Source organism: Mobula birostris, chromosome 2, assembly GCF_030028105.1.
Source record: "Mobula birostris isolate sMobBir1 chromosome 2, sMobBir1.hap1, whole genome shotgun sequence".
Lineage (NCBI taxonomy): Eukaryota > Metazoa > Chordata > Chondrichthyes > Myliobatiformes > Myliobatidae > Mobula > Mobula birostris.
In genome coordinates this window covers 64457564-64483672 of record NC_092371.1, presented here as the reverse complement: position 1 = coordinate 64483672, position 26109 = coordinate 64457564, and the positions used below count along the sequence as shown (strand labels likewise).

At 38.2% G+C, this 26109-nt stretch overlaps 2 protein-coding genes across 8 annotated transcripts in view; one reads left to right on the top strand and one right to left on the bottom strand.

The window, feature by feature from the left end:
* The window catches only part of emilin3b (elastin microfibril interfacer 3b), a 35331-nt gene extending 23266 nt beyond the window's left edge, over nt 1–12065 (top strand). For 3 of the 6 annotated variants that reach the window (XM_072242099.1, XM_072242106.1, XM_072242092.1), the window contains 3 exons: nt 2375–2410; nt 9118–9249; nt 10090–12065. In XM_072242099.1, coding sequence (XP_072098200.1) covers nt 2375–2410; nt 9118–9249; nt 10090–10427 — 506 coding nt within the window. In that variant the 3' untranslated portion in view covers nt 10428–12065. Of the gene's footprint in view, nt 1–2374; nt 2411–4912; nt 5085–8527; nt 8630–9117; nt 9250–10089 lie in introns of those variants that run through there. The other 3 variants (XR_011883016.1, XM_072242115.1, XM_072242123.1) reach the window with 3 other exon arrangements.
* Nucleotides 12066–14720: 2655 nt separating this feature from the next.
* The window catches only part of LOC140187112 (phosphatidate phosphatase LPIN2-like), a 77071-nt gene continuing 65682 nt past the window's right edge, over nt 14721–26109 (bottom strand). Inside the window, exons 17-20 of one of the 2 annotated variants that reach the window (XM_072242072.1) lie at nt 22419–22571; nt 21163–21277; nt 20600–20703; nt 14721–17804 (exon numbers count right to left, since the gene is read on the bottom strand). In XM_072242072.1, coding sequence (XP_072098173.1) covers nt 17639–17804; nt 20600–20703; nt 21163–21277; nt 22419–22571 — 538 coding nt within the window. In that variant the 3' untranslated portion in view covers nt 14721–17638. Of the gene's footprint in view, nt 17805–20599; nt 20704–21162; nt 21278–22418; nt 22572–24212; nt 26070–26109 lie in introns of those variants that run through there. The other variant, XM_072242080.1, reaches the window with a different exon arrangement.

Genomic DNA, 26109 nt, shown 5'->3' with positions numbered 1-26109 from the left:
TTTTTCTGTCATCCATGTGCCAAATGGATCATAGAAAAATGGGGAGTAACATACACAAGATGTTGGAGCAACTCAGCAGGGTCATGATGAAGGGTCTTGGCCAAAACATGAACTCTTTATTCCTTTCCATAGGTGCTGCCTGACCTGCTGAGTTCCGTAGCATCGTGTGTATGTTACTGTGGATTTTCAGTACACGCAGAATCTCTTGTGTATATAAAAATGGAGTAAATTTTAAAATTCTAAATTTATAACCAGAATTCGCTATCAGTTGTGCCAATTATTGAATTGATCTTTTGTCATGATGATGCATTTAAATATTACTGTTCATTTTAAAAATATAAAATATCAATGTCAACAGTAATCTAAGGCTCCTCATCATTGTGCTTTACTATTTGTCATGTAGCACCTTAAAATGATGCTCTTGGAACTGGGGACAACTTGTTCACAGACCATTAAAAGCACTTCATCATATCAATGACTTTTTTTAGTCTTTCATTTGAATTACATTCTTCTTTGATGCACTTTACAATCCATTATGAAATTTAGTGTATATTGACAGTAATTATGTGACATTTTGGAAACAAAATCTGTTATGAAGAGTAAATGAATTTAAAGTACTTACCTAATTGTAGTGATTCATCTTTACACATCAGATCAGATCTTATCAGACCTGCTGCATGAAATATGTTTTATCATTTATCAGCAATGGATAATTATGTTTATTGTAAATGCTTCATAATAATGTACTATTAACGGTATAGAATGATTTAACAGATGATAAATTATTATTCTGTAATTTTGATTTACAAGAAGAGCATTGCAACAATTTCCAATGGCAGATCTTTAATTGGCTGTAAATATTTTAAAAATATTTTTAGATAAATTACTGTAAGTGCAGGTTGTGGTTTTTAATTTGACATACAAGTTTCATAGATTCACAATAACTAACCATGTTATTGTGAGTAAACCTTTAAGAATTATTAGAATTAGATGATACAGAAAGACATATGAAGTGTGTGTGAGCCCTTTGAAATAATAGTCTAATTAGACGATTAGTCTTGAGGAAGGAACTCGACACGAAACTTCCACTGTTTGTTCATTTCGATCAATGCTGCCTGACCTGCTGAGTTCCTCCAGCATTTTGTTTGTGTTGCTTTGGATTTCCAACATCTGCACAACTTCTTGTGTTATAATTGTTGGGTGGCGAGGTGGAGATACACCTCTACCAAGGGAGATCTAAGGCGCTCCTTCCCTCCACTAGCCTGTAGATCCTCCCTAGGCAAGACGTAGCACCTGCTTAGCCTCCCGATCAATGTCACGTGAAGCCTTGGAAGCTGGTGATGGATGGTCGTATGAGCAGCTGGTCCTGGTTATGCAGCCACTGACGCCAGGCAGACAGTCCCTGAAGAGTATTGATAATGACTGGAGTCACCCATCTTGTAAAGACACTGTACCCAGAATGGCAAACCACTTGATTTAATATAGAAAAATTTGCCGAGAACAATCATGGTCATGGAAAGACCATGAATGTCCATGTCGTACGACATGGTACATTACAAATTAACTATAATTGGTTGAATATTAAGGATGGCTATTTAGTGAAAAATACATTAAACACTTCCCCATTAACTTTCCATAGTTGCTTTAATGGAAATGGGAGAGTTATTTTTCAGTTTCCCTGCTTTAGTAGGAAATAAACAGAGAATCAGTTTATAAATCCGTTCTCAGCTCATAAAATATTGGCAGTGATTTCTAACAGCATTTTAGGTCAAGGAAGAATATTCAAATCATATTAAATCATTGGGCAGTCTGTTATGATTGGAAATTGGATGATTCATCTTAAATATGTGCCAGAAACTCCCTTTAACTTATCCATGTCACTCGCACAGTTCATATGAGAGATGGTAGAAGAAGCTACAATGTACATTGATGCAGTGACCTCGTCCATTCTCCACAAATGGTGCTTGGCGATATGAATAAATTAAGCCTATCCAGGATAAGGGGCTTAAATGTGCTTTTATTAAAGCTTCCCTTACAAGAATTAATTTATTCCTTTGTACACTCTTATTACAGTGAAATCTTCCAGCTTTCCATGGATCAACTTCCATATTTCTCTATCAGGTGGTCATTTTGCATTACAGATGAACAATTAACCTCCTTAATTTTATATACCATCAATAATTGAATATAAAATAGCAAACACACAGTACTTCCAACAAAATTATTTCATTTACGTCATAGGATATTACTTTTGCACATCAAATCAATGTTTTTAAAGGAAAAGGTCTGCCGGTATAAATGTTAGAGATCAAATTCCAAACACTTTAAGAAGTGGCAGAGTTCCAAAACGTAATTGTGGTATTTTGAATTTCAGGTTTACAAGAACCCATTGGCCCTTCAGGAGCATCAGGTAAAGTTATTCAATGAAGAAATATTTTAAACTATTTACTTTCCAAAAATATTATGTAACATTAAAAATACTGGTAGTATTGGTGTACTGGTACTTGAGTTCTGTATCTACAGATAAATTTCCAAAATTTAGAATAATTCCTGAGTTTTATTTGGCTTAGAGTGGATCTTGTTGAGGTTTGCTTTAAGTGACTGAATCAGATATAAATGCTAGCTGCTAAGGCTGCTCACACCATCAGTTACCTGGCTTCAATCCAGACTTCTGGTGCTGTGTGCGTGGAAACTGCACGTTCTCCCTGTGACCCCCAAAGGTTTCCTCCAGTTACTCTTGCTCTGATGAAGTGTTTTGGCCCAAAATATCAACTGTTTATCCCTCTCCATACATGCTGCCTGACCTGCTGAGTTCCTCCAGCACTTCTGTGTGTGGTACTGCTGTTTGCTATGTACATTGGTAGTTTAAATTGCCCTCTGTGTGTAGGTGAGTGGTAGAATCTGAAGGAAGTTGATGGAACAGTGGGGAAAATTAAATGGGAATCACATAAATGTGTGCTGTAAAGTTCCACACGTGCTGACAGCACACAACCCTATCTGTACGCCTATGTGCCAACTCTGGTATGCTTCTCGCCTTCTGTAATGGATAAAATTGGGACAGCCTAAACAATTGCCCACCACAGACTGTATTCCCAATTGACATTCCTAATGTCCCTGGTGACTGAAACAGAGCTAGACTGTTTGCAGCCTTGAAATCTGAGCAGAGGTTCCAATCAAAGTCTCGTCCTTTTCATTATAATACCTTCCCTTCAGTTATCTGCTGCTGACAACCTTCATCTCTGCCATTATAACATTACCTCTTAATTCCCATGATCAAAAATTCTGCAGCCCATATCCTAATTCACACTCATCACCTACAAATCTCCCAATATAATTATAAAATTCTCATCAGTTTTCATAATCATCCCCTACCACCACCCTGGTCCCCAAACCTCTCCACATCCATCTCCAATCTTTAAAAATATAGAGGTGGTAAACGTTCGGCACATTTTTTTAAAAAAAATTGTTGACGTGCAGTATGTGGTACTGCCATGCAATTCTTTAAACCCCATCCATAATACAAATATTTACAATGATTATGTTACCTCCAGAATGATTTATTACAACTCAAAAGCAGTGAGGTGTTTTCACAGGAAATGCCCATGTCGGCTTGATGCCGGTTAGATGGTTCTGACAACACATGACGTTGACGATACCTTTTAAAGTTCTCGCAGTCTTGGTGTATTCAGATAGTAAATGGTTACAATAATAATATTTAGGAATTACGTCATTTTTCAATTGTCTTTTAAAAAGATTAATATTAATTTTTGAGCAGGTCATCTCAAATCCTTAATTTATTTCAATCTGTACCCATTATATTTTTATTAATAGTAAAATGTTGATCCATGTAAAAAAGCAACAGGACTCATCCTTTTTCCTTAAAATCCATAATTATTATTACTAATTCATTAATCAACATTAATCTCTGCTCAAAGTTATTATGGCACATGAGAGAATTTTTTTTAGAAGGTTATGGCCAATTTAAGCACACGATCTCAAAAGGGTTCACCACCTCTGTATAACCTTTCAAGATCTGTGCTTCTCTAACACTGGGTTATGAGAACCCCAATTTCCATCTCTCTACTTCTGGTCTTCAACAGTCATGCCTTGTGTTGCCTAAACCCAGAGCTCTGGAATTTTCTGCATTTCCCTTCGCTTTCAGACATTCCTTTACATCTTCTTTTCTGGCCAACCTTTCAATCAAGTGGCCTAATATCTCCTTAAGTGGCTTGACCAAGGAACTGATTATAGACTTCAGGGGAAGGAAACGAGAGGTCCATGAGCCAGTCCTCACTGGAGGATCAGAGGTGAGAGGGTTAGCAGCTTTAAATTCCTAGGTGTTATTATTTCAGAGGACCTATCCTCAGCCTTGCACGCAAGTGCAGTTATGAAGAAAGCACAGCAGTACGTCTACTTCCTTAGGAAATTGCAGAGATTCAGCGTGACATCAAAAACTCTAGATGTGTAGTGGGGAGTATATTGACTGACTGTGTCACAGCCTGGTATGGAAGCACCAATGACCTTGAATGGAAAATTCTGCAAAAAGTAGTGGATAGAGCCCAGCCCATCATGGGTACAGCCTCTGCCACCATTGAGCACATCTGCAGGAAACGCTGTCGCAGGAAAGCAACATCCATAATCAGGGACCCCCATCACCCAGGCCATGGTTTCTTCTCACTGGTGCCATCAGGAAGAAGGTACAAGAGCCTTGGGACTCACACCAGCAGGTTTGGGAACAGTTACTACCCCTCAACCATCAGGCTCTTGAACAATGGGGATAACTTCACTTGTCCCATTATTGAAATGTTCCCATAGTCAATGGACTCACTTTCAAGGACTCTTCATCCCATGTTCTCGTTATTTATTGCTTATTTATTTATTATAATTATTTCTTATTTTTATATTTGGATAGTTTGTTGCCTTCTGCCCTCGGTTGAAAGCCCAAGTCGAGCAGTCATTCATTGATTCTGTTAAAGTTACTATTCCATGGATTTGTTGAGTACGCCTACAAGAAAATGAATCTCAGGGTTGTATATGTACTTTGATAATAAATTTACTTTGAACTTTGTTGAGTTCTGTTTGATTTTATTGCTGTATTTGGGTGAGGTGCTGTATTGGAATTTTTCTACTGTTAGCATGCATCTTTGAATTATTTTCTTTGTTGATTTACCATGAGTATATTTCTGTCAATTCTTGTAACTTATAATTCCCTTGTCAAATTGCATTAAAATTGCTTGACAAGAATAATAGTCATAGTCATACTTTATTGATCCCGGGGGAAATTGGATTTTCTTTACAGTTGCTCCATGAATAATAAATAGTAATAAAACCATAAATAGTTAAATAGTAATATGTAAATTATGCCAGCAAATAAGTCCAGGACCAGCCTATTGGCTCAGGGTGTCTGACCCTCCAAAGGAGGAGTTGTAAAGTTTGATGGCCACAGGCAGGAATGACTTCCTATGATGCTCAGTGCTGCATCTCGGTGGAATGAGTCTCTGGCTGAATGTACTCCCGTGCCCAACCAGTACATTATGTAATGGATGGGAGACATTGTCCAAGATGGCATGCAACTTGGACAGCATCCTCTTTTCAGACACCACCACCAGAGAGTCCAGTTCCATCCCCACAACATCACTGGCCTTACGAATGAGTTTGTTGATTCTGTTGGTGTCTGCTACCCTCAGCCTGTTGTCCCAGCACACAACAGCAAACATGATAGCACTGGCCACCACAGACTCGTAGAACATCCTCAGCATCGTCCGGCAGATGTTAAAGGACCTCAGTCTCCTCAGGAAATAGAGACGGCTATGACCTTTCTTGTAGACAGCCTCAGTGTTCTTTGACCAGTCCAGTTTATTGTCAATTCGTATCCCCAGGTATTTGTAATCTTCCACCATGTCCACCCTGACGCCCTGGATGGAAACAGGGGTCACCGGTACCTTAGCTCTCCTCAGGTCTACCACCAGCTCCTTAGTCTTTTTCACATTAAGCTGCAGATAATTCTGCTCACACCATGTGACAAAGTTTCCTACTGCAGCCCTGTACTCAGCCTCATCTCCCTTGCTGATGCATCCAACTATGGCAGAGTCATCAGAAAACTTCTGAAGATGACAAGAATGTGCAGTAGTTGAAGTCGGAGGTGTAAATGGTGAGAAGAAAGGGAGACAAGACAGTCCCCTGTGGAGCCCCAGTGCTGCTGATCACTCTGTCGGACACACACTGTTGCAAGCACACATACTGTGGTCTGCCAGTCAGGTAATCAAGAATCCATGACACCAGGAAAGCATCCACCTGCATCGCTGTCAGCTTCTCCCCCAGCAGAGCAGGGCAGATAGTGTTGAACGCACTGAAGAAGTCAAAAAACATGACCCTCACAGTGCTTGCTGGCTTGTCTAGGTGGGCGTAGACACGGTTCAGCAGGTAGACGATGGCATCCTCAACTCCTAGTTGGGGCTGGTAGGCAAACTGGAGGGGATCTAATTGTGGCCTGACCATAGGCCGGAGCAGCTCCAGAACAAGTCTCTCCAGGGTCTTCATGATGTGGGAGCTCAATGCCACCGGTCTAGTCATTGAGGCCGCTGGGGCGCGGCGTCTTCGGCACAGGGATGAGTGATCAGTGATGTGTATCACTGCTGCCAAAAGTATCAATATTTTTACTAACACTGAACGTTATGAGATAATTGAGCTGGAAATTAAAATGCTTTCACAAAAATTGAATTAGGGCTTATCATACAATGTTATTTCTGATTATCAGTTTTAGATTTTGAAGTTTTAAAAAGTGTAAAATGGCTTTAAAAATATTGAAGGATGGGGAAAGCCTTTTGTGTAAAGTGGAAATTTGTGCATGCATTCCAATGTGTTGTCAGATTAATTACACTGTAATAAAACTTAATTCAAGTGTTTATACTTTGAATTTACCGCACTGAAGTGGAACAGAGACTTATGCCTCTGCCGTTTAGTATTTACTATCCTCATGGGCACACCTATGAGCTACTGATCAGAATGGCTCACTGATTAAGCTCGCAGATGGTTCTTAAATTAAAGTTAGCATTGTTCTACTGTAGATAAAATGTGGATATGTGGATGTGTGAATGCATAACCATTAACAACTGATATGTGATATATCCTTTTGTACTCCCTTCATGCTCTCATCATTGGTCATCTGGATAGCTTGTTCTTTTGTTAGATCATCCATTATGTCTGGGTGCATCTAAAGAACAATGAAATACTATAGAAACGATGTAAATGAGAGTTATTGTGTATCTACTCTTGTTATGAAAGAGTATCGTCTATTTTAAAATTAGATGCTTTCGTCCATGAGAAGTTATATTTTACCCAATAGCCATTGAACACGGGTTCTATTGGACCTAATTGTCAAAAGAGAGCTCAGCATCAGTGCACAGAATCTGCAAGTTTTATTCTTGTGGAACTAAAGCAGTATCATTCATTAAGCCTAATGCATCTATTTCTGACTTGGGTCATTCAGTTTAAAATGATTTTTTCCCCAATCTTGGTATCAGACCAACACTCCAGTAGAGTATTATTTGAAGTGCTGCCAGTGAGACAGTAAATCAAGGCCTATCCACTTCCATGTTTGTAAAAAGACAAATCCCATGGTACAGTTTTGAACTGGGCAATTTCACCACTACACTGATCAATATTTGTCTTTGGCTAAACTTTAATAATGAATAAATTCTGTGAGAACTTAGTATGCTCAAATTAGCTAACATTTTTCCTATACAACCCAGGCACAAAATCAAGTACATCAAAGTGCTTTGGGGCACCCGGAAATAAATGTCCAAGTTGCAACAGAAATCCCTCTCCTTCCTTCTGTACATAAAATGATTAATTGCTGTGATCTTTCAATTAATAGTTCCATTCCAAGTAAACATAATGCCTGGGTGCAACTCTACATTAACCGAGCAGCTTATTACACAGTGGATATTTATAAAACCCCAGGAGGATCATTTCCTCTTAGGCCTGCTATTAAACAGGAGCATTTTCAGGTCAGAAACAAATGTTCCTTTTAAAGGAGATAAGTGGGAGCCTGTTCGGCAGAGACAAAGTTAAAACCTTTCAAATTCTGGTTCCATCCCAACTGGCAGGATTTTTTATTCAGTAGCTTACCATAGAGTGTCCAGTTTTTGTCATCTGAGAATGATATTCTAGTCTCGGTTTGCTCCTCCTGCAATAACTGGACAAAAATATTATCCCCACCACAGCCATTGGAAAGAAAATGACAAGCTGCCAGGTTTAGAAGCCAAAAACATTAGCCACAATGTGCATCACATGCTGTATATATTAAAGGGAGCTGCACAAGAAGGTCAGTGATCAACAGCAACACTTCTGACGGAACCATATTGAATGCATCAAAGGTGTTTCTTTTTGAACTTTGTTCAAGTTTTGGATTTCTCTGTGTGTATGGGAGTTTAATGTGAATCACGGCAATAGTTGAGGAATATTTTTCTTGATAACTGTGCCAAGTTTCACTTTAGTTTTGTCCTTTGTGTTTCTAATCATCTAGAGCTGAGAACAGCCTAAACTTAAGGGCATTGGTCAAGAATGTTATTCCATACATCTGTATCAAGTTCAAATCTACATCAGATGGCAGTACACAAGTCCTAAAGTCAGTGATATCTCAATATCTTTACTTGGAACTAATACATATAGAGTATTATATGAAAAATGTTCAGCAAATGCTCATATTCTGGATTTTTAAAAAATTCAGGTGGTCAATTAATTATATAGGACTGGCATATACCCGATTAAGGAAAGCATAAAATTAAAAACATTAACTTCATTTTACAGTTCATTGTTCCCAACATAGGAAGTGTTTTGACCAGGTTCTTTCCATCACAAACATTTCCTACATTGGCAGTTACCAGCTAGCCAGGCTTTTCATTCCTTCAAAAAAATCAGATTTTATATATCTCAAGAATATTTTCATTAAATAGATCCAATACACATGAATGTTTTCCATTATTGAACACTGCTGTTCATGTTTAATGAAATTTATTGGTGGAATTTAAATTCAATCAGTAAAATCAATGAATTCTGTGCTTTCCATCTCTATTTCGTTTCTAAGTATGTTCACTGATGATGTTTTATTTACAGGAAACAAGGGTCTTACTAACCACGTCGTATTTTCTGTTGGTCTAACTGAAGAGCCCTTTACTGCTGATAATGGGGTTGTAAGGTTCAACAAAATTCTGATCAACGATGGAAGGCATTATGCACCTAACACAGGTATGACATCCCTGGTAAATGCACAGATATTTGGCCAGTACAGTAATATATCGCTTCAAACCAGCAAAAGCTATTTTGAAAGCCCCAGAAACAAATCCTTGCTGTGTGCTGCAGTGTTCTATATTCTAAGCAAACTTCTGAAAGTAAAATCACTTATCTGTGATTCATAGTTGACATCTGAAAGGAGCTGTCAAAAAAGCCTCGTCCAATTTCTATTTATGAATAGCACATTCTCCAGCTGTTTTTGTCAGTGGTGGATGAAGCTGATCAAGGGATTTTGTCTTGAAACCTGGATAATGTGAAACTCCTTGAGCAGTCTGGAGCTCAGTTAATCCAACCCAAGTGAAAGATGTACCAGTGCATTCCTCATCTGTGCCTAACACAAAATACTCTGCAGATGCTGGGGTCAAAGCAACACTCACAACATGCTGGAGGAACTCAGCAGGTCGGGCAGCATCCGTAGAAAAGATCGGTCGACGTTTCGGGCCGGAACCTGACAAAGGGTTCCGGCCCGAAACGTCGACCAATCTTTTCCACGGATGCTGCACGACCTACTGAGTTCCTTCCAGCGTGTTGTGAGTGTTACCCATCTGTGCCTTATAGGTGCTTAAGAGCCTATTCATTTATCTGAGGTTACCCATACTCTGACTTGCTATTTTGGGTCTAGTATTTATCTGATCAATAGTTACCTGTTCATCTGACAGATAGCATCTCATTGCAGGTTGGCTCAGATTTACTGAAAATAGTTATTGCTTGGTACGAGTAACAATGGAACTTTGGACCAGATTTCAGATCCAGACCATGTCTATAGGAATCTAAAGTTCTGTGTTTGTTTTGCAGGTGTATTTACTGTCCCTCACAGTGGACAGTATTTTATTAGTGCTGTACTGACTCCGCAAAGAAATGAACGCATAGAGGCTGTGCTGACAGTATCCAATGTAAGCATTGCACAAGTGGACACAGCGGGCTATAGGACTGAACGACTAGAAATTTCAGTGGATGAAACTGAGAATCATCCTGGAGGAGGCCTTGCTGTGTTCAGCCTAATTCTCAGGCTGAAAGCTGGTGATGAAGTCAGTGTTGTTGTCATGTCAGGAAAATTAGCTTACACGAGAACAGAGGAGCTATACTCTACATTCAGTGCTATTTTATGGAACGATTCACCAATGCATAGTTGACAAAACCGAGGTAACTAGAACTGATAGAATTGGCCATCCTTTGATTTAAAGTGCTTACTGTAAATCTCACAATGAACTAACTGGAAATACTCATTTCAATTGTAAACATCTGGCAGACTGAACCACACTAGAACTGCAATCTTTGGCCAATCTAAATTTTTAAGTCAAGAACCACTAAGTGAAACAAACTGAGTTACTGTATATTCAAGTTAAATATCTTCAGAGACAAAGCCTGTAGGTTACCGTTCATGTGTTATTAACCTTTTGAGAATAGTACTGTTCAGCCAGATAATGGCATCATTTAATATTAAGATGACTGATTTTAAAAATGCTATTTCCTTTGTACATATTATGATTCTATTTTAAATTACTCATTTTCTGACATTTCCAGTTTTATATAGTCTATACAAAGATAATAGTACTTTGAAAGCTTAGTCTCAATGCTGAACAGGTTAAAAAGCTGAAGATTTTATATGGGATCTTAAAATGTTTGTCAGTGGCCATTTAATCAAAAGAACTTTTCTCATCGAAGGAAGTTCCGTGTAAAATGCTCAAACCCAGAATATTAAACAGCATGACTTACACTAGAGCGATTTTCAATATTTGGAGCTCAGAAATATCCTGGCACCACCATTCCCTGCTAGACTGTACATCAGGATGTAAGCTATCATTGGCCATTAGAACATTGTTAGCTTATAAAACCAGGCCAAGTGGTAGCAAATATTTTGACTTGGGTAGCCTAAACAACCCTGTAGTTACCAGAATAATTTATTTTTAAATGTAAGCTTTTCATTCTTTTCTATGAAAATTCATCATTAAACTTCATTTGTCATACAGGCTAAGCTACACTTATTCCATGCCAACTTTTCATGTCTTCATTTTAAAATTTTGTGTGCATTTGCCTTCACTTTTAAATATCCAAAGATTCAGAGAGCAGATATTGAGAAATGAATAGCAGTTACCTAGGCTGCACTCAGAATTTCTGCCAATTTGCTAACAATGAGATAGTTGACTTTCATCAAGGAGTCAGTGCTAATATGCTTCCTATGTTTGAACATTATGGATTATGAATTGTTTCTGCATCAACTGAACATTAGTTAGGGACGTGATTTATTGTGTCAGCAATATCCAGTATCACTTCCAAGGCAGAAAAGTTGCATTTTCAATAACGATTGTTAAATGTTAATGAATGCTTGTGAATGGTCAGAGATTGTGAAGTGGATGAATGTACAGCAGAGCGGACACAATGGTCTGAATGCCTAATCCTGCTCTCATGTCTTATGGTATTTAACTGAAATTAGTTGTTAAAAATAACATTCAGATGCAGATTATAGCACAGTAATCACTTAAGTATTTGATCAATCGACTGTTTGAAGTTGACAGTCTGTTGTAAAACATACTGCCAGAACATTTGCAGTAATTTGAAATATTTCCCCAAAAATATATTGAGAAAAAGTATAATTCTTTATATTTAGTAATAAATGCTAACATAACATTGCAGCTCAGACATTTTTAACACAATGAAGAATTGTTCAACATACACATGAACTTGAAATCCTCGTGTTTGTATATTAGTGTACATCTTTGAACATATGAAACTTGATGAACAAGTTATGGTGCTATTTTCTGTAAATTAAATACACATTTTCTACTGTTTAATTTAATGTTTGCAATAAACATGGTTTGAAATTATGTCCAATGCACAGTGAAATTGATTTTTAAGATATTCAAAGTTCATTTGCTTCCTTGGATATTTCTGTAAAAAATTGTAGAATGGATCTTGGAAGAGCAAATTTCAAAATTTCCACATTAAAGACACAAAACTGCATCTTCTAGGGCTATGCTTTGGAAAAAAAATGAACACTTCTCTAGATAGAATTTGGTTAACAATGGCTTCAAGCCTGCTCCAGATATTTGAGTAGTTTACTCCGTATCAAATTGTTCTTGCTTTGAGCCATTTTGCATCCTGATGCTGATCTAATGACATCGTTCCTGGCATGGTATATTTTTAGACTCAAGCCCCTCCGTCTCAACGCTCAATGTCACAAGCCCGATGTTGAGCTACCACAGGCTGGTGGAGTTTACTAACATCCTCCAAATATATGTATTGCTCTCCCCATCTAACATTTGTCTGCTTCTTTCTCAAGTCTCAGTTCTGGACTTTGCTATTTATCTTTCAATGCACTGCATGGGTACAGTGTGCGAAGAGGCCTTGTGTAGTGCATGGTCTTGAACCGTACTGAATCCCCAAGGGGCAGACAGACATTCAAATCATTGTTGGCATATTATGTGATAACTGATTCATGTGTTATTCAAGGCACTGATATTTTTTAATGCATTTCTTCAGAAGCAAAACACTGATGGTAGGGCAGGCATACATCCTCCATGGTTGCCAAGTGTTTTTGGTGTTAATCAGACCTGCAGTACAACTGATTCAACATAAACAACATCTAACAAGAGCCTTTGTTCCTTTGTTACAGCAGAATGTAGCAACAAACTCTTCTCCACAAGTGGCAAGAAAATACATCCACCTTCTTTTGTGTGTCTTATCAAATAGACAATTCCATCTGATGATTAGGGCTGAAGAATTCATAGAATATACAATGTTCTGCCTAGGGCACTCATGGATACATTTTGCAAAGTATGCCAAAATCTGGTTTTAACATACCTGGCCCCTGTCCAAACAGAACAGGTTAAGTTCTGGCCTTTGTGATATATCTTGTTGCCAGCAAGCTTCCCATCCATGTAATTACACATGGCTTTTTGAAAACATTTAAGCTATCAACCACAGTCTAAGGTCACGTTTTTCCAAAATGACGGATATTAAAGGAACAAGATTCCAACCTGCAAGAGAAGCAGTACTGAGCAATAAGGTAACAGCAAAATATATTTAATCAAATTAGACCCAATCTACTGGCAACCCCATTCAGTAGCCACCAATTCCACATTTATTTCTATGAATTAGGCAAATGGAACATAGAAAACCTACAGTACAATACAGGCCCTTCAGCCCACAAAGCTGTGCCGAACATGTCCTTGCCTTTAAAATTACCTAGGGTTACCCATAGCCCTCTATTTTAATAAGCTCCGTGTACCTATCCAGGAGTCTCTTAAAAGACCCTATCGTATCCACCTCCACCACCACCGTCGCCGGCAGCCCATCCCACACTCTCACCACTCTGCGTAAAAAACTTACCCCTGACATCTCCTCTGTGCCTACCTCCAAGCACCTTAAAACTGTGCCCTCTCGTGCTAGCCATTTCAGCCCTGGGAAGTTAAAATGTTCTACTAAAGAGTCTATGAAGAGCCTGTATTTTGATTCTAAACAGGACTAATGTGGAATTTGCACAACAAAATTTGGTGGAAGTACTTATGAGATGGAATAAAACAGGGGTTCCAAGCTTTTTTTATGCCATGGACTCCGACCATTAACCAAGGGGGTCTGTGGATCCCAGGTTGAGAACCCTACTCTGAAACAATGACAAAACATCTGCATTTGAAATTACTAACAAGGAATGGAAGTACTAATTCTTTGAAATATATACTGTGCAAGATCTGGTCCAGCAAACTTCAACTTCATGCAAACTGCTCTTGACTGTTCTCAGGAACAGTATTTGAAATCTTCATCAAGAAACACCCAGACAGAAAAAACAATCAAAGCCTTCTCCAAACTCTTCCTCAGGTAAGATAAAACATTATGAACACTGATCAACCTGTCGTTAGCACACACTTTATTAAGCTGCCAGTAGCTTTTTTGCTGATTTACAGATCAGCTCCCCCTATCATTCCACATGCATTTGTCACAGTCCAATTGCTGATAACAACTCCCATCACCTACATTGACCCTTCTCAGTACACTCCTTGTAGGTCAGTGCCAAAGAGCAGTCGAGGCTCAAGAATTCACATTATGACTTAGGGAGAAAGTGTTCCTTTCTAACTTACAGAAAAATCAGTTTATGGACAGTTCTCTGAAACAGAACCATTACATAAACTGACGGTCTCTCTGTATTTTAAACATCCTGAATTCTACTTCAAAGTCAAATGAGTGAAGTTTGACACAGGAAATCTCCACAGATGAGGTTAAGGGAATTACTTTAGAGTTTTTCTGTTACAGTCTTTGATATTGCCTTAGCCCAAAACAGAAAAACCTTTCTCCCCCTGTGGTGAACTCCTTAAGATTTCAGTCAGTAAACATATTCATAAATTTATTTCTCTGTTGTGTTATTTAATAACATATCCTCAGGGGAAAAAAATCACATTAGTGCAAAAATAACACAGACATTGGAATAAATGTACACTTGTTCAATTTTCTTTAATTATTCCAGTTATTTTTAAGAAATTTTTAAGAAACAAGCAATAGCATTCTTTGAAACAAGTTCACTTTAACAAGTGAATAAATTATAGTAACTTCAAAGTAGTGAATCAAATATATTCAAAATTCTACTACTTTTCCATGCCATATTAGTTTGATTCAGGAGTGATTTGCTGGCATTATAATTAAGACTTATTTTAATACACCTTGGTACATGAAAATTCCTTTGGTGACATATGAAAATTGAATGCAAAACATACACACCACTTAAGATTGTGTCTATTTTAAACAAATTTGTAACCGCAAATAAAAGATATTGATGGTCTAATAAAGTGCTTGCATTACTTTTCAAGGAACAAAAGTTTCCCCAGTCAGGACTGTAATTGTAAGCATTTGCTTGCTGTACCACACTACGGTCTGATTCCAACTCAATGTGTTTCAATAAGTGAACACTCTATCCATTAAGCAATTCCTGACTAACAAAAAAAGTTTATTTCATACAGGCAGTACATATAGCATTGTTAAAATAGAAAAGAGCTTAAAAAGTCTCTTCACAAATATTTGAACTTTCACAGAAAGAACAAACCTTTCAAATAGTCTTTTTTTTTAGATCAATGCCCAATCAGTGCTTGCTGAATGGTAACAAGAGAATTACTACAGGTACAACAAATTATGCATTTGTATTGAGTGGAAGAACAAGGCGAAAATCCTCACCTATAAAACCTCACACATGTTGCGTGATGACTTTTTTCCAATATGCAATGTAAATACAGTTCTACAATTTATTCATTCTCTCTTACAGTTGTCTTAATATCACACACATCTCTCTCTTAAGGCCAGATCAATAGCCTTAATACTTGAAAAATAATTGCTGACTATAAACTAGGCCAAGAAAACAATCTTGATTGAAGCAAGAAAGGAAATCTGTGTTTCTCAAGATTCTTTTGCATATGACCCATCTCACAACTCTAATTACCTCAACTAAAACTGGTCAAATTCATGGTTTTAAATCTGAGGTTCAGCAATATATGGCTGTTAATTTAAAATACCAACTGAGTTTATACTTCCTAGCAAATAGCATGTTCATTAAATATTTACATCTAAATTACTAAAAATTCCTTATATAAAATGTTTTAATGTCTTACTTTGCTGAACTGTATTTAATTTCACCATTACTTCTAATTCTGCTACCTTTTCCATGCCATATTACAGTTTGTTCAGAAGTGATTTTCAGGCATTGTAATTAAGGTGTATATAATGCACCCAGGAACAAGAAATCTCCTTTGATTGATGTATAATGATTGAATGTGCAAGATACATCCTAGTAAAGATAGTTTCCACTTAACCAACATTTTTAACTTCAGTTTATAACTCCCAAGAAATTTAGAATCCAAGCTTGTATTTGACTAAGTCAAACTTGTCAAGGAAATCTAATGAGACAAGTACAGTATTTTACTTGCCAAAGACAAAGAATAAACAATTGATTGAAATTATCAATTATAACTGGTGACTTTCTCTGAAAAAGCTGAAACAATCAGACTTAAATATCAAATTTTCTAAAGTAATAACAAAAGTCCTCACTGATTACACTAGTAAAACTGGAACAGTTAATGTAACATTCGCCTTCTCCTCAGGCAACTCTCATGCAACATGCTAGTCTTCCACTGTACTTGCCAAAGTACTTTAAAAAAATCTTTTTTTTTAACTTAAGTACACCATCTTTTTAAATGTGTTGCAATTATTCCAATGCCTTGGCTAAGAGTTACATCAGAGGAGGCAAATTCTTATGACCCTAGGAAGGTTAAAAATTTAAGCAGGATAAAGCTTCTTTTGTGTTGAACAAAACAACACACACAAAATGCTAGAGGAACTCAGCAGCCCAGTAGCATCTATGCTGAAGCTTTCAGCCTGAAACGTCGACCGTACTTTTTTACCATAGATGCTGCCTGGCCTGCTGAGTTCCTCCAGCATTTTGTGTGTGTTGCTTGGACTTCCAGCCCCTGCAGATTTTCTCTTGTTAACGTTGAACTGTGTGGAGTTCTTACCATTTGCTTTGTGTCACACTTCAGCAGCTGGGAAATACCTTCAGATACCAAAACACTACTGTGCGACATCCAACTGCATACGCGATGTTTAATTTGCTAACTTAATCTCATCATGGCCAGGCCTCTAACTTACCTGTCCTCATTCTACTTTGGATAAGACCTTCAGTTAGTTGCTGCACCTTGCTCCACATTTGGTTCCATTCAACCAAGTAATTACAGCTTTTTGAGCATTTTTGCCCTCATTATATTTGTTTGTTTTGATGAACCGCCCCTCACTCTAACCCACAAATGTATTCTGAGTGCACTTTCTCACAGGGAGTCTCTATTGCACCGATACAGGCTGACAATTTAAGTGTCGGATACTTGAAAACCACGTTTACTTTCTACCATGTTGATGAGGTAAATAAAAATAGTTCTGCCTCCTTTACCCTGTAAAGAGTGTACCAAAACTATTCTCCAGAGTTCAAAGTGCTATACTACAAGGAAAGTGTCCTTTGAAGTCAATTGAGAATCTTTTATCAACTAGAATTTACTACTGACCCAATCACAGGCACCAGCAGGTAGTTTTTTTTACACTGGCTATTTTATAGCTTCAGCTGTATAGTAAATTTAATTAAACCGTCAATGTGCAAACTACTAGGTGGGGAAACAATAATGTCAGCATTGTCACAAGTGGCGTTTATTGGAACTTCACTTGAATTCACTTAGATTAAATACTTACAAATTGCATTTTAAGTGCGAATCAACTTACAGATCATTGGACTTCAAATCAGAAGTTACAGATCACAATGTGCTCTAATATAATCAAAGGTACTAATATGCTTACAAATCAAAGTTCTTGAAAAGCCTTTTTATTAATCTTTCGAGGTTTTAAATTCATTGAGCTCATCTGCATCAAGTTCTAGAAGTGGTTCGCGCCAATATGCAAAATGACTGTATTCAGGGTAATGAAAAGCTGAGCTTCTTTCTTGTGCTATTAGCGGGAATACATGTTCTACTAATTCACCCAACCGTGAATACCTGAGGAGAGAAAGGCACAATTTGATAAAGAACTGCAGAGTACTTTCAGATGGTCTGTATTATTGAAATATAAAACAACTCACAATGCTACCCAAACCTCATGTCATTACCTACCACCCCACTAACTTCTAAGTCCAGCATATAATTCTCTCTGTAACTTCCGCCATCACCAACAGGATCCCACCACCAGGCAACATCTTTCTTTCCCCTACACATTCCATAGGGAACACTCCCTATGCAATTCCCCGTCCATTCTTCACTCCCTACTGATCTCCCTCTGGTACCTATAAACAATAAACAATAGGTGCAGGAGTAGGCCATTCAGCCCTTCGAGCCAGCACCGCCATTTACTGTGATCATGGTTGATCATCCACAATCAGTACCCTCTTCCTGCCTTCTCCCCGAATCCCTTGACTCCGCTATCTTTAAGAGCTCTATCTAACTCTTTCTTGAAAGAATCCAGAGAATTGGCCTCCATTGACTTCTGAGGCAGAGCATTCCACAGAACCACAACCCCTGTGTGAAAAAGTTTTTCCTCAACTCCATTCTAAATGGTCTATCCCTTATCCTTAAACTGTGGCCTCTGGTTCTGGACTCCCCCAACATCGGAACATGTTTCCTGCCTCTAGCGTGTCCAATCCCTTAATAATCTTATACGTTTCAATCAGATCCCCTCTCATCCTTCTAAATTCCAGTATCTTTGCAAGCAGAACAAGTGCCATACCTGTCCCTACACCTCCTCCCTCAAAACCATACAGGGGCCCCAAACAGTCCTTCCAGGTGAGGCAACACTTCATCTGAGTCTGTTGGGGTAATCTACCCAGTGCTCCTGGAGTGTCCTCCTATATATCAGTGAGATCCAACATAGATTGGGAGACCACTTTGCTGAGCACCTACACTCCGTTCACCAGAAAAAGTCGGATCTCCCCATGGCCATCCATTTCAATCCTCCTTCCCATTCCCATATGCAAGTCCATGGCCTCCTCTACTGCTGTAATGAGGCCACACTCAGGTTGGAGGAGCAACACCTTATATTCTATTCGGGTAGCCTCCAAACTCACGAAATGAACATCGATTTCTTGATGATCCCCCCCACCTTCACCGTACCCACTTCCCTCCCCTGCCCATCACCTCCCTCTAGTGCTCCTCCCCCTTCCCTTTCTTCCATGGTCTTCTACCCTCTCCTATCAGATTCTCCCTTTTCCAGCCCTTTATCTCTTTCACCAATCAACTTCCCAGCACCCCTCCACCCCAACCCCCCACTCCCGGTTTCACCTAACACCTACCACCTTGTACTCCTTCCTCCCCTCCTTCTCGCTCTGATTTATCTTTTTATTCCAGTCCTGAAAGGTCTCGGCCCAAAACATTAACTGTTTACTCTTTTCCATTGATGCTGCCTGGCCTGATGAGTTCCTCTTGCATTTTGTGTGTGTTGTTGAGACTTTGAATTCAGAAACTAGAAATGCTTTTGTTCATTTTTGCTAGTGAAAAACTTGCTTAAGTGGCAGGCACCTTGTCCATTAAACTTTTCATTACATAGTTAAAAAAAACTTCTGCAGGTAAACTTTGTCATTTCAGATCAGTATCAGAATAGCTATACTTAAGTTGCCCCAGTTCTTTTGCGGATTGGGAGTACAACTGAGACACAAGATGCTGGAATCTAGAACAACAAACAAGGTGCTGGGAGGAAAGAAACTGTTGACATTTCAGATCTAAAGCTGCATCGGTCAGTATGAAGAGAAGCAGAGTGATCATAATGATTCTAAGCTTATTGGTGGACTGAGGAGGGGTGTATGATAACAGCCACATACTGCCAGATAGGAGAGGATGAGCTGGGTTGGAGTTGGAAGACTACCAAGTGAATGATAGATGGAGGCAGGCAGAAAGGGGAAAAAAAAAAGATGGAACAATGTGGGGGGAGAGGAGTATGAAGATAGGAGACAGCCATTGGAGGGATACAAGCAGGACCCAGCTACATCTTCTCCTTATTCCTTTCTGATCACTATAGATACCACTCCCTCATCCGCATCCCTCCCCACCTACCCCACCCCGACCTCTGCCTTTACTGTAGATGTAACGCTTGTCGTAACACTTCTCTTACTACCATCCAGGGACATAAACAGTGTTTACAGGTGCAGCAATGGTTCACACACTCCCTTCTTCAACACTGTCTACTACAGTCCAAGCTCCCAGTGTGGCCTACCTTATACAGGCAAGTCCAAGCACAGACTTGGCAGCAGTTTCACAGAACATCTACACTCAGTCCACAAAGGCCATCCCAAGCTCCCAGTTGCAACTATTTCAATTTCCCATACTGACCTGACCATCGTTAGATTTCTCTTTGTCAGGATGAAGCAAACTTGCACTATAAAGCTTAAATGTTGAGTATTCCACTATAGGCATCCGTTAGTCTCATGAAACCATGGATCTGCGCCTTGGAAGGTTTTCAGGGCGCAAGCCTGGGCAGGGTCGTATGGAAGACTGGCAGTTGCCCATGCTGCAAGTCTCCCCTCTCCACGCCACCGATGTTGTCCAAGGGAAGGGCACTAAGACCCATACAGCTTGGCACCGGTGTCGTCGCAATGTGTGATTAAGTGCCTTGCTCAAGGACACAACACGCTGCTTCAGCCAAGGCTCGAACTAGTGACCTTCAGATCACTAGACGAATGCCTTAACCACCTGGCCACACACCAACACTATAACTGGTATTAATTTTTACATATCTGCAATTTCCATCAAATAGTAATTTAAAACCCATCCTCACTTTTAATAAACCAACATTACTGGGCACTTACGATGATTTGTTGCTCTTCGTTTGTTCCTGAATTAGCTCTCCTTTGGGATTTACAATGAAAATTCTGCTTTCTTGCACATTGACCTCTTTATAGGCATATGCATCCTGCAATAAATATTTACAGAAGTGTAACTGCAGCAATTATGATTTGATGAAATTCAGCATTGTGTGCAAAATGCTTTGAAGTAATGGTTTTGCAATCATACCAGCCTGGTAGAGAAGCAACAACAGTGCTAACTTCATTGTTAGCACTGTTTTCATGGCTTCTACATTGATGATTTATCCAAATCTTAAAGTATAAGCACTCCTGAACAAATGGAATAACCAACAGTCAATTTCATAAGACTGCAAGAATCCCTCATCACTGAGGACACTGATGTCCTCTGAGAAATCCAGAGGAAAGGCAATTCACCCACCCTGAGTCTCGAAGTATTTACTGCAATGTACAGTTTAAATACAAAGTACTTGGGCATAAAAAGCTGCAGAAATAGAGCTAAGTGTTAAAACCTTATTTAAATGCAAGGATTGCTAATGCAATTGGTTTTTAGCTAAATCTTCACTTACATTAGTCCTGTTTCCAAAAGCAGCATAAAATGGAGATCTATGCGGATTAAATAGATTCCTGATGTCATTCAAGCATTGAATTTTGAACAGTTCTGGTTTCTTCTCAATTACTTCCCTGAGAAACATAAAAAAAAAGTTTTGGGACTTTGTCCACCTACTGTCCAATAAAACCTTTCAGACTTCCTAATAAAAGTATGACATACACATTGCCAATTAAAAAGATTGAAAGTTGTTCAAAAAATGTTCAAGATGATAATAATCAGAAATACACATATCATATGCATAAATGATGGTGAAGGAAGAACTTTTGGGAATCTTCAGAACCGATGGCAAGTGATCCTGAGATCAGATACAGTAATCAGATGATTAGTGTGGAAAGGACTAATTTTTAAGGTGGGTGACATTTTTGTTTCCATGAAGCAAAAATGACTTATTTTTGGAGTAGGGGCCATAGGAAGCATTAAGTACATTCATGCATGGGTAAAGGAATCCAAAATGGGAGATGCACATTTGCAGTAACTAACAACTTTTCAAACTTCAAAATAAATTTATTATCAAAATATACTACCCTATATCGCTATATACTACCCTGAGATTTACTTTCTTGTGAGCTTTCACAGTAGATATAAAGAAATACAGTAGAATCAATGAAAAACTACACACAAAGATAAACAAATAACCAACTTGGGGACAGTAGAACACACGGAGGATTTGAAAAGCAAGTTTTTCTATTGAGAATATAAAAGCATTGAAAAATAAAAGCCACATAAATTTCCAGGAGAACTGTCAGTAATATGCATCATTACTTGTGCACAAAAATTGTGTTCCTATACTGGAAATGATTAACACACTTATTTGAAAGCAGCATCTTTGAGTGTCAAAAAACAAAGACAAATATTATCAATATCACTGTCCGCAAGAAAAAATTACCAGCATTCTGACCCAAAGTTGTATGGGACTATGATAGTTCACAATGATAAATCCTAGTTGGCGCAGACTATGCCTGACATAAATTGGCAGATTTACCCACTATGAGAAACAATTAATTTTTCAATTAGTTAGAAATTTCATAATGTCCGCTGTGACACTATTAAAGGCAGAAATTATTTAAATAGGAAAATGTTGAGGGATTTCATCCATTAAATATACTTGCAGTATAAAGTTCAAATGCTGCTTTACATGCAATTATATTTGAAGGCTTAGATGGATGATGGCAAATTTCCTTAAGTTATATAAATATTGAGAAGAATCATTACCTGTGCAATGCTGAAATTAAACTACTAGGCGCCAGCAGGAGAGGTCCTCTGGGAAGTACAGTACCTCTGTCGTTAACCCAGTGCAAGTATCCTCTGGTTATATCTGCCATTCCTATTGCACGGGCAGAGCAGTAAAGAAATTTGTAACCATTCCTGTATAAAAGCCGAGAAATATCAATGATATGGTATTCTCTACTTGGATCTCATATAAAAACCATTACCATGATTCATTTTGTGGTTAGAACATTTAATGAAGTGGATACAATTTCAATAACTTTATGAGTTTAGTCTGAGAGTTTCAAATGAGGGCAAAATAGTTTAAATTGACCTTCATTAAAAATAAACAGATATTCCCAATACATATAATTATAATCTTATAATTTCAATGCGGTCTTACATCAGCAAACTAAATCAGAAATGATAGTTCAGTGAAATGAGTTTATTTAAATAACTTATTCACTTAAGCTGAACTAATAGATTAAGTGAATATGAATTGTGAAGATTTCAATATTATATCAGTCCAACTACCTAAAGTTACTCGCTAATTATTTCATTAGCACAAGATAAAAATACATTGAATTAGAAAGTTAATATCATTTGATTTAACTTTGTACATGTAGGCATTCTGAACTTTATCCATTGACTGAATATGGGAAACAAAATATTCAGTAGCCAAATCACGTATCAAAATTATCCTACAGTTGAACACATTAGACTGCAGCCACACAAATGCAGCTCACAAACTTGCCTGGAACCACGCAGAGCCAATACAAAACATAGAGCCATAACTTACACTACATGAAATTACCTGGTTGTGGCCAATGATCCAATGATCAGATGCTGGCAGATTCAAAAAGGTTAGTCTTCCTGAGATTTCTCAGGTTTACATTGGTGTTTGATATTGATATATTAATGACACATGTACTGAAATACAGTGAAAAGCTTTTGTTTGTTTGCTATCCAAATGGATCATGCCATATATGAGTAGATTGAGATAGTAAAATAAAAGCAGAATGCAGAATAAAGTGTTGCTGTTACAGCGAAAGTGTTCTGCGTGACATATAAAGTGGAAGGATCACAACTAGGTAGATTATGAGATCGGGAGTCCATCTGTGTACAATGGGCGATACTTGTGGGCTACCTCCAGCGCACCCTCGGGTGTGCTGGTTGTTACACAAATGATGTATTATCACTGAGTGTTTCAACGTATATGTGACAAAGAAACTTGAATCTTGAAATATGAGAGGTCTTTTCAAGTATTCTTCTTTGGGGAAAGAAACAAATACATATATTAAATTTATTTTGAATGCCATGGAGCATGTGGAGACCTTCCAATATCCAGGCAGTCTTTCTTCTTTCTTTCTTTTTTTCTGTTTATTTTTCTTTTTTTTTTTAGGTAGGGGTATGTTATGGGGGAAGGGTTAAAGGGGGAGGGGAGGATAGATATTATTCTATGTAATTAAATTTGAAAATTGAATTTAAAAAACTTTTTTAAAAGTATTCTTCAACTCAACTATTAATAATCTTGAAATAATTGTTGAATATTTCTGAGTATCAGATCTTTTAAATGTGTTTCACAAACAAGAGAAAACCTGCAGATGCTGAAAATCAAAGCAACACAGGAAATGCTGGAGGAACTCAACAGGCCAGGCAACATCTGTGGAAAAGAGTAAACAGTCAACATTTTGGGGCAACACTCTTCATCAGGACTGCTCTGATGAAGGGTCTCAGCTCAGAACTTCGACTGTCTACTCTCTTCCATAGATGCTGCCTGGCCTGCTGAGTTCCTCCAGCATTTTGTGTGTGCTTCTAAATGTTTTAGACAGTTTTACATCAAACTAGCCAAGATGAGGCTTAGTCACCTAGTTTTGTTTTATGTTTTGCAAGCAGGACTAATTGCTGGATTTTCAATTTAAGGTATTAGCAAGATCTCAGGAGCACCAAGGAAGGTAAAGTGTGGACTTTTCTCACGAGCCAGTGCCATGTTAAACTATTCACCCATAATTAAAAACAATGCACTAGCTCCACCTGTTGGATTGTGCATAGAATTAGTTTTTTCTTGCTCTGAATCATCCCTAAGAACCCCACTTGCATGTGCATGTTATCCCATCATCTGCAAAGATATTTAAAACTTATACAATTTCCAGGCTTCTGACAGGTTTGAAAATAATTGGCAAATGACTAACCAAAGTTGAGTTTATCAGCTTTTGTCACGTGCCTCCCCAAAAAGAATCTAAATAGCATAATTTCTGTGATCTTGAATCACCAATGCAAATCTGTGCTTCACAAGATCAGCAGCTTTACCATTATGCCTTGTCAGGAGCACAATGATATTAGAGTATCTAACTGAACACTTGGTCTTAGATGAGTCATTTTAAGACTGACAAAGATCAGAAGCTTGAAAAGTATGAGATTAAGACACTGAATTTTAGAACTGACGGCAAATCGATAATGGTATGCCACCCAAAGATGGAGCAAACGCAAAAGTCAAAACATAGGCAAGCTGAGATCTTGGAAGAGAGGAAAGAGCTCACAGAAATGGAACAGAGCAAAGCCATGGAAAGGTTGGAAAACAGTGACACCGGCAAGAATCATAGGAATAAATGGGAATTAATACGTGTTGGCATCTGTCCAGCAATAACTTGGCACAGCTCAAGCTTATAGAACATGCAAAGAAGAGCAATAGGATACTTTAATTTTTGAGTGTACCTATTCTGTGTAAACGTTTCAATCACAAATTCAATAAGGCATGGTAAAAAGAAAAAAATTTGGAGACAGAAGAACTGGAACCCAACTACCTAATTCAAGCCAAAAGGATCTAACCTTACTTGTCAGGTTTAGGTTGAGTCTATGTTCTGCTCAAACATTTGAGGTGGTGCATTGTGGGCCCAGGCCAACCTGCCTCAGAGAGTAATCCATTATCCATTTCAGCTCAATGTCAATCAATAGCAATCTTAGAGAGACAGAAAGTATAGGATGGTGATTTTCAGTGAGTGCTTTTTAGCTGTTGATTTCAAATTGGATTCAATATCAGCACAGGGGTAATTTTTAGCAAGGAATTGGATAAGGAATGTTCTTCAAAATTGGGCATTGGCTTCAAGCTTAGTGGTGTCTTAGTCAAGCAGGAAAATGGATGCTGAAGTTCACCAGGTTGAGGGGGCCTCTTTCCGCAGTAGATGCCAAATGTGACTGTGTTTGGGCATGATTTTTTTTTTACAGATGCTCTAAGCTCAGTTGAATAAGGTTAAAGAAAAACTGAGGCACAAGCTTGACATTGGTCAGACTTAAATAAGATTTATTTTTACACAACAGTGGAACTCTAAAAAGATAAGAGCAGCCAGAAATTGCAGGATTAGGGTCCACGGTTTCTCAAAGGCTACTGTTCATTCAATATCACTGGTGACGAACTTAAATCCACTTTTCTCACCAATTCCTGTATGATAAAAAAAATAAAATACTCTAGCCTTGAATCACTTATTATACTTAATCAGCAGCTTCAACTTTCCTGAGAAAAGCATTTCATAGATTCAAAACCATCAGACAAGTTATTCCTTCACATCTCAGTCTTGCGGTCAAAGTCTTATGCTCAGATAATGCTCCGTAGTACCATTATCCCCACCAGGAAAACAGCATCACAGGTAAGTTGTTAAGCTGAAAGAGATTGCAAACATTTGAGTGTGCCCCCATGTCA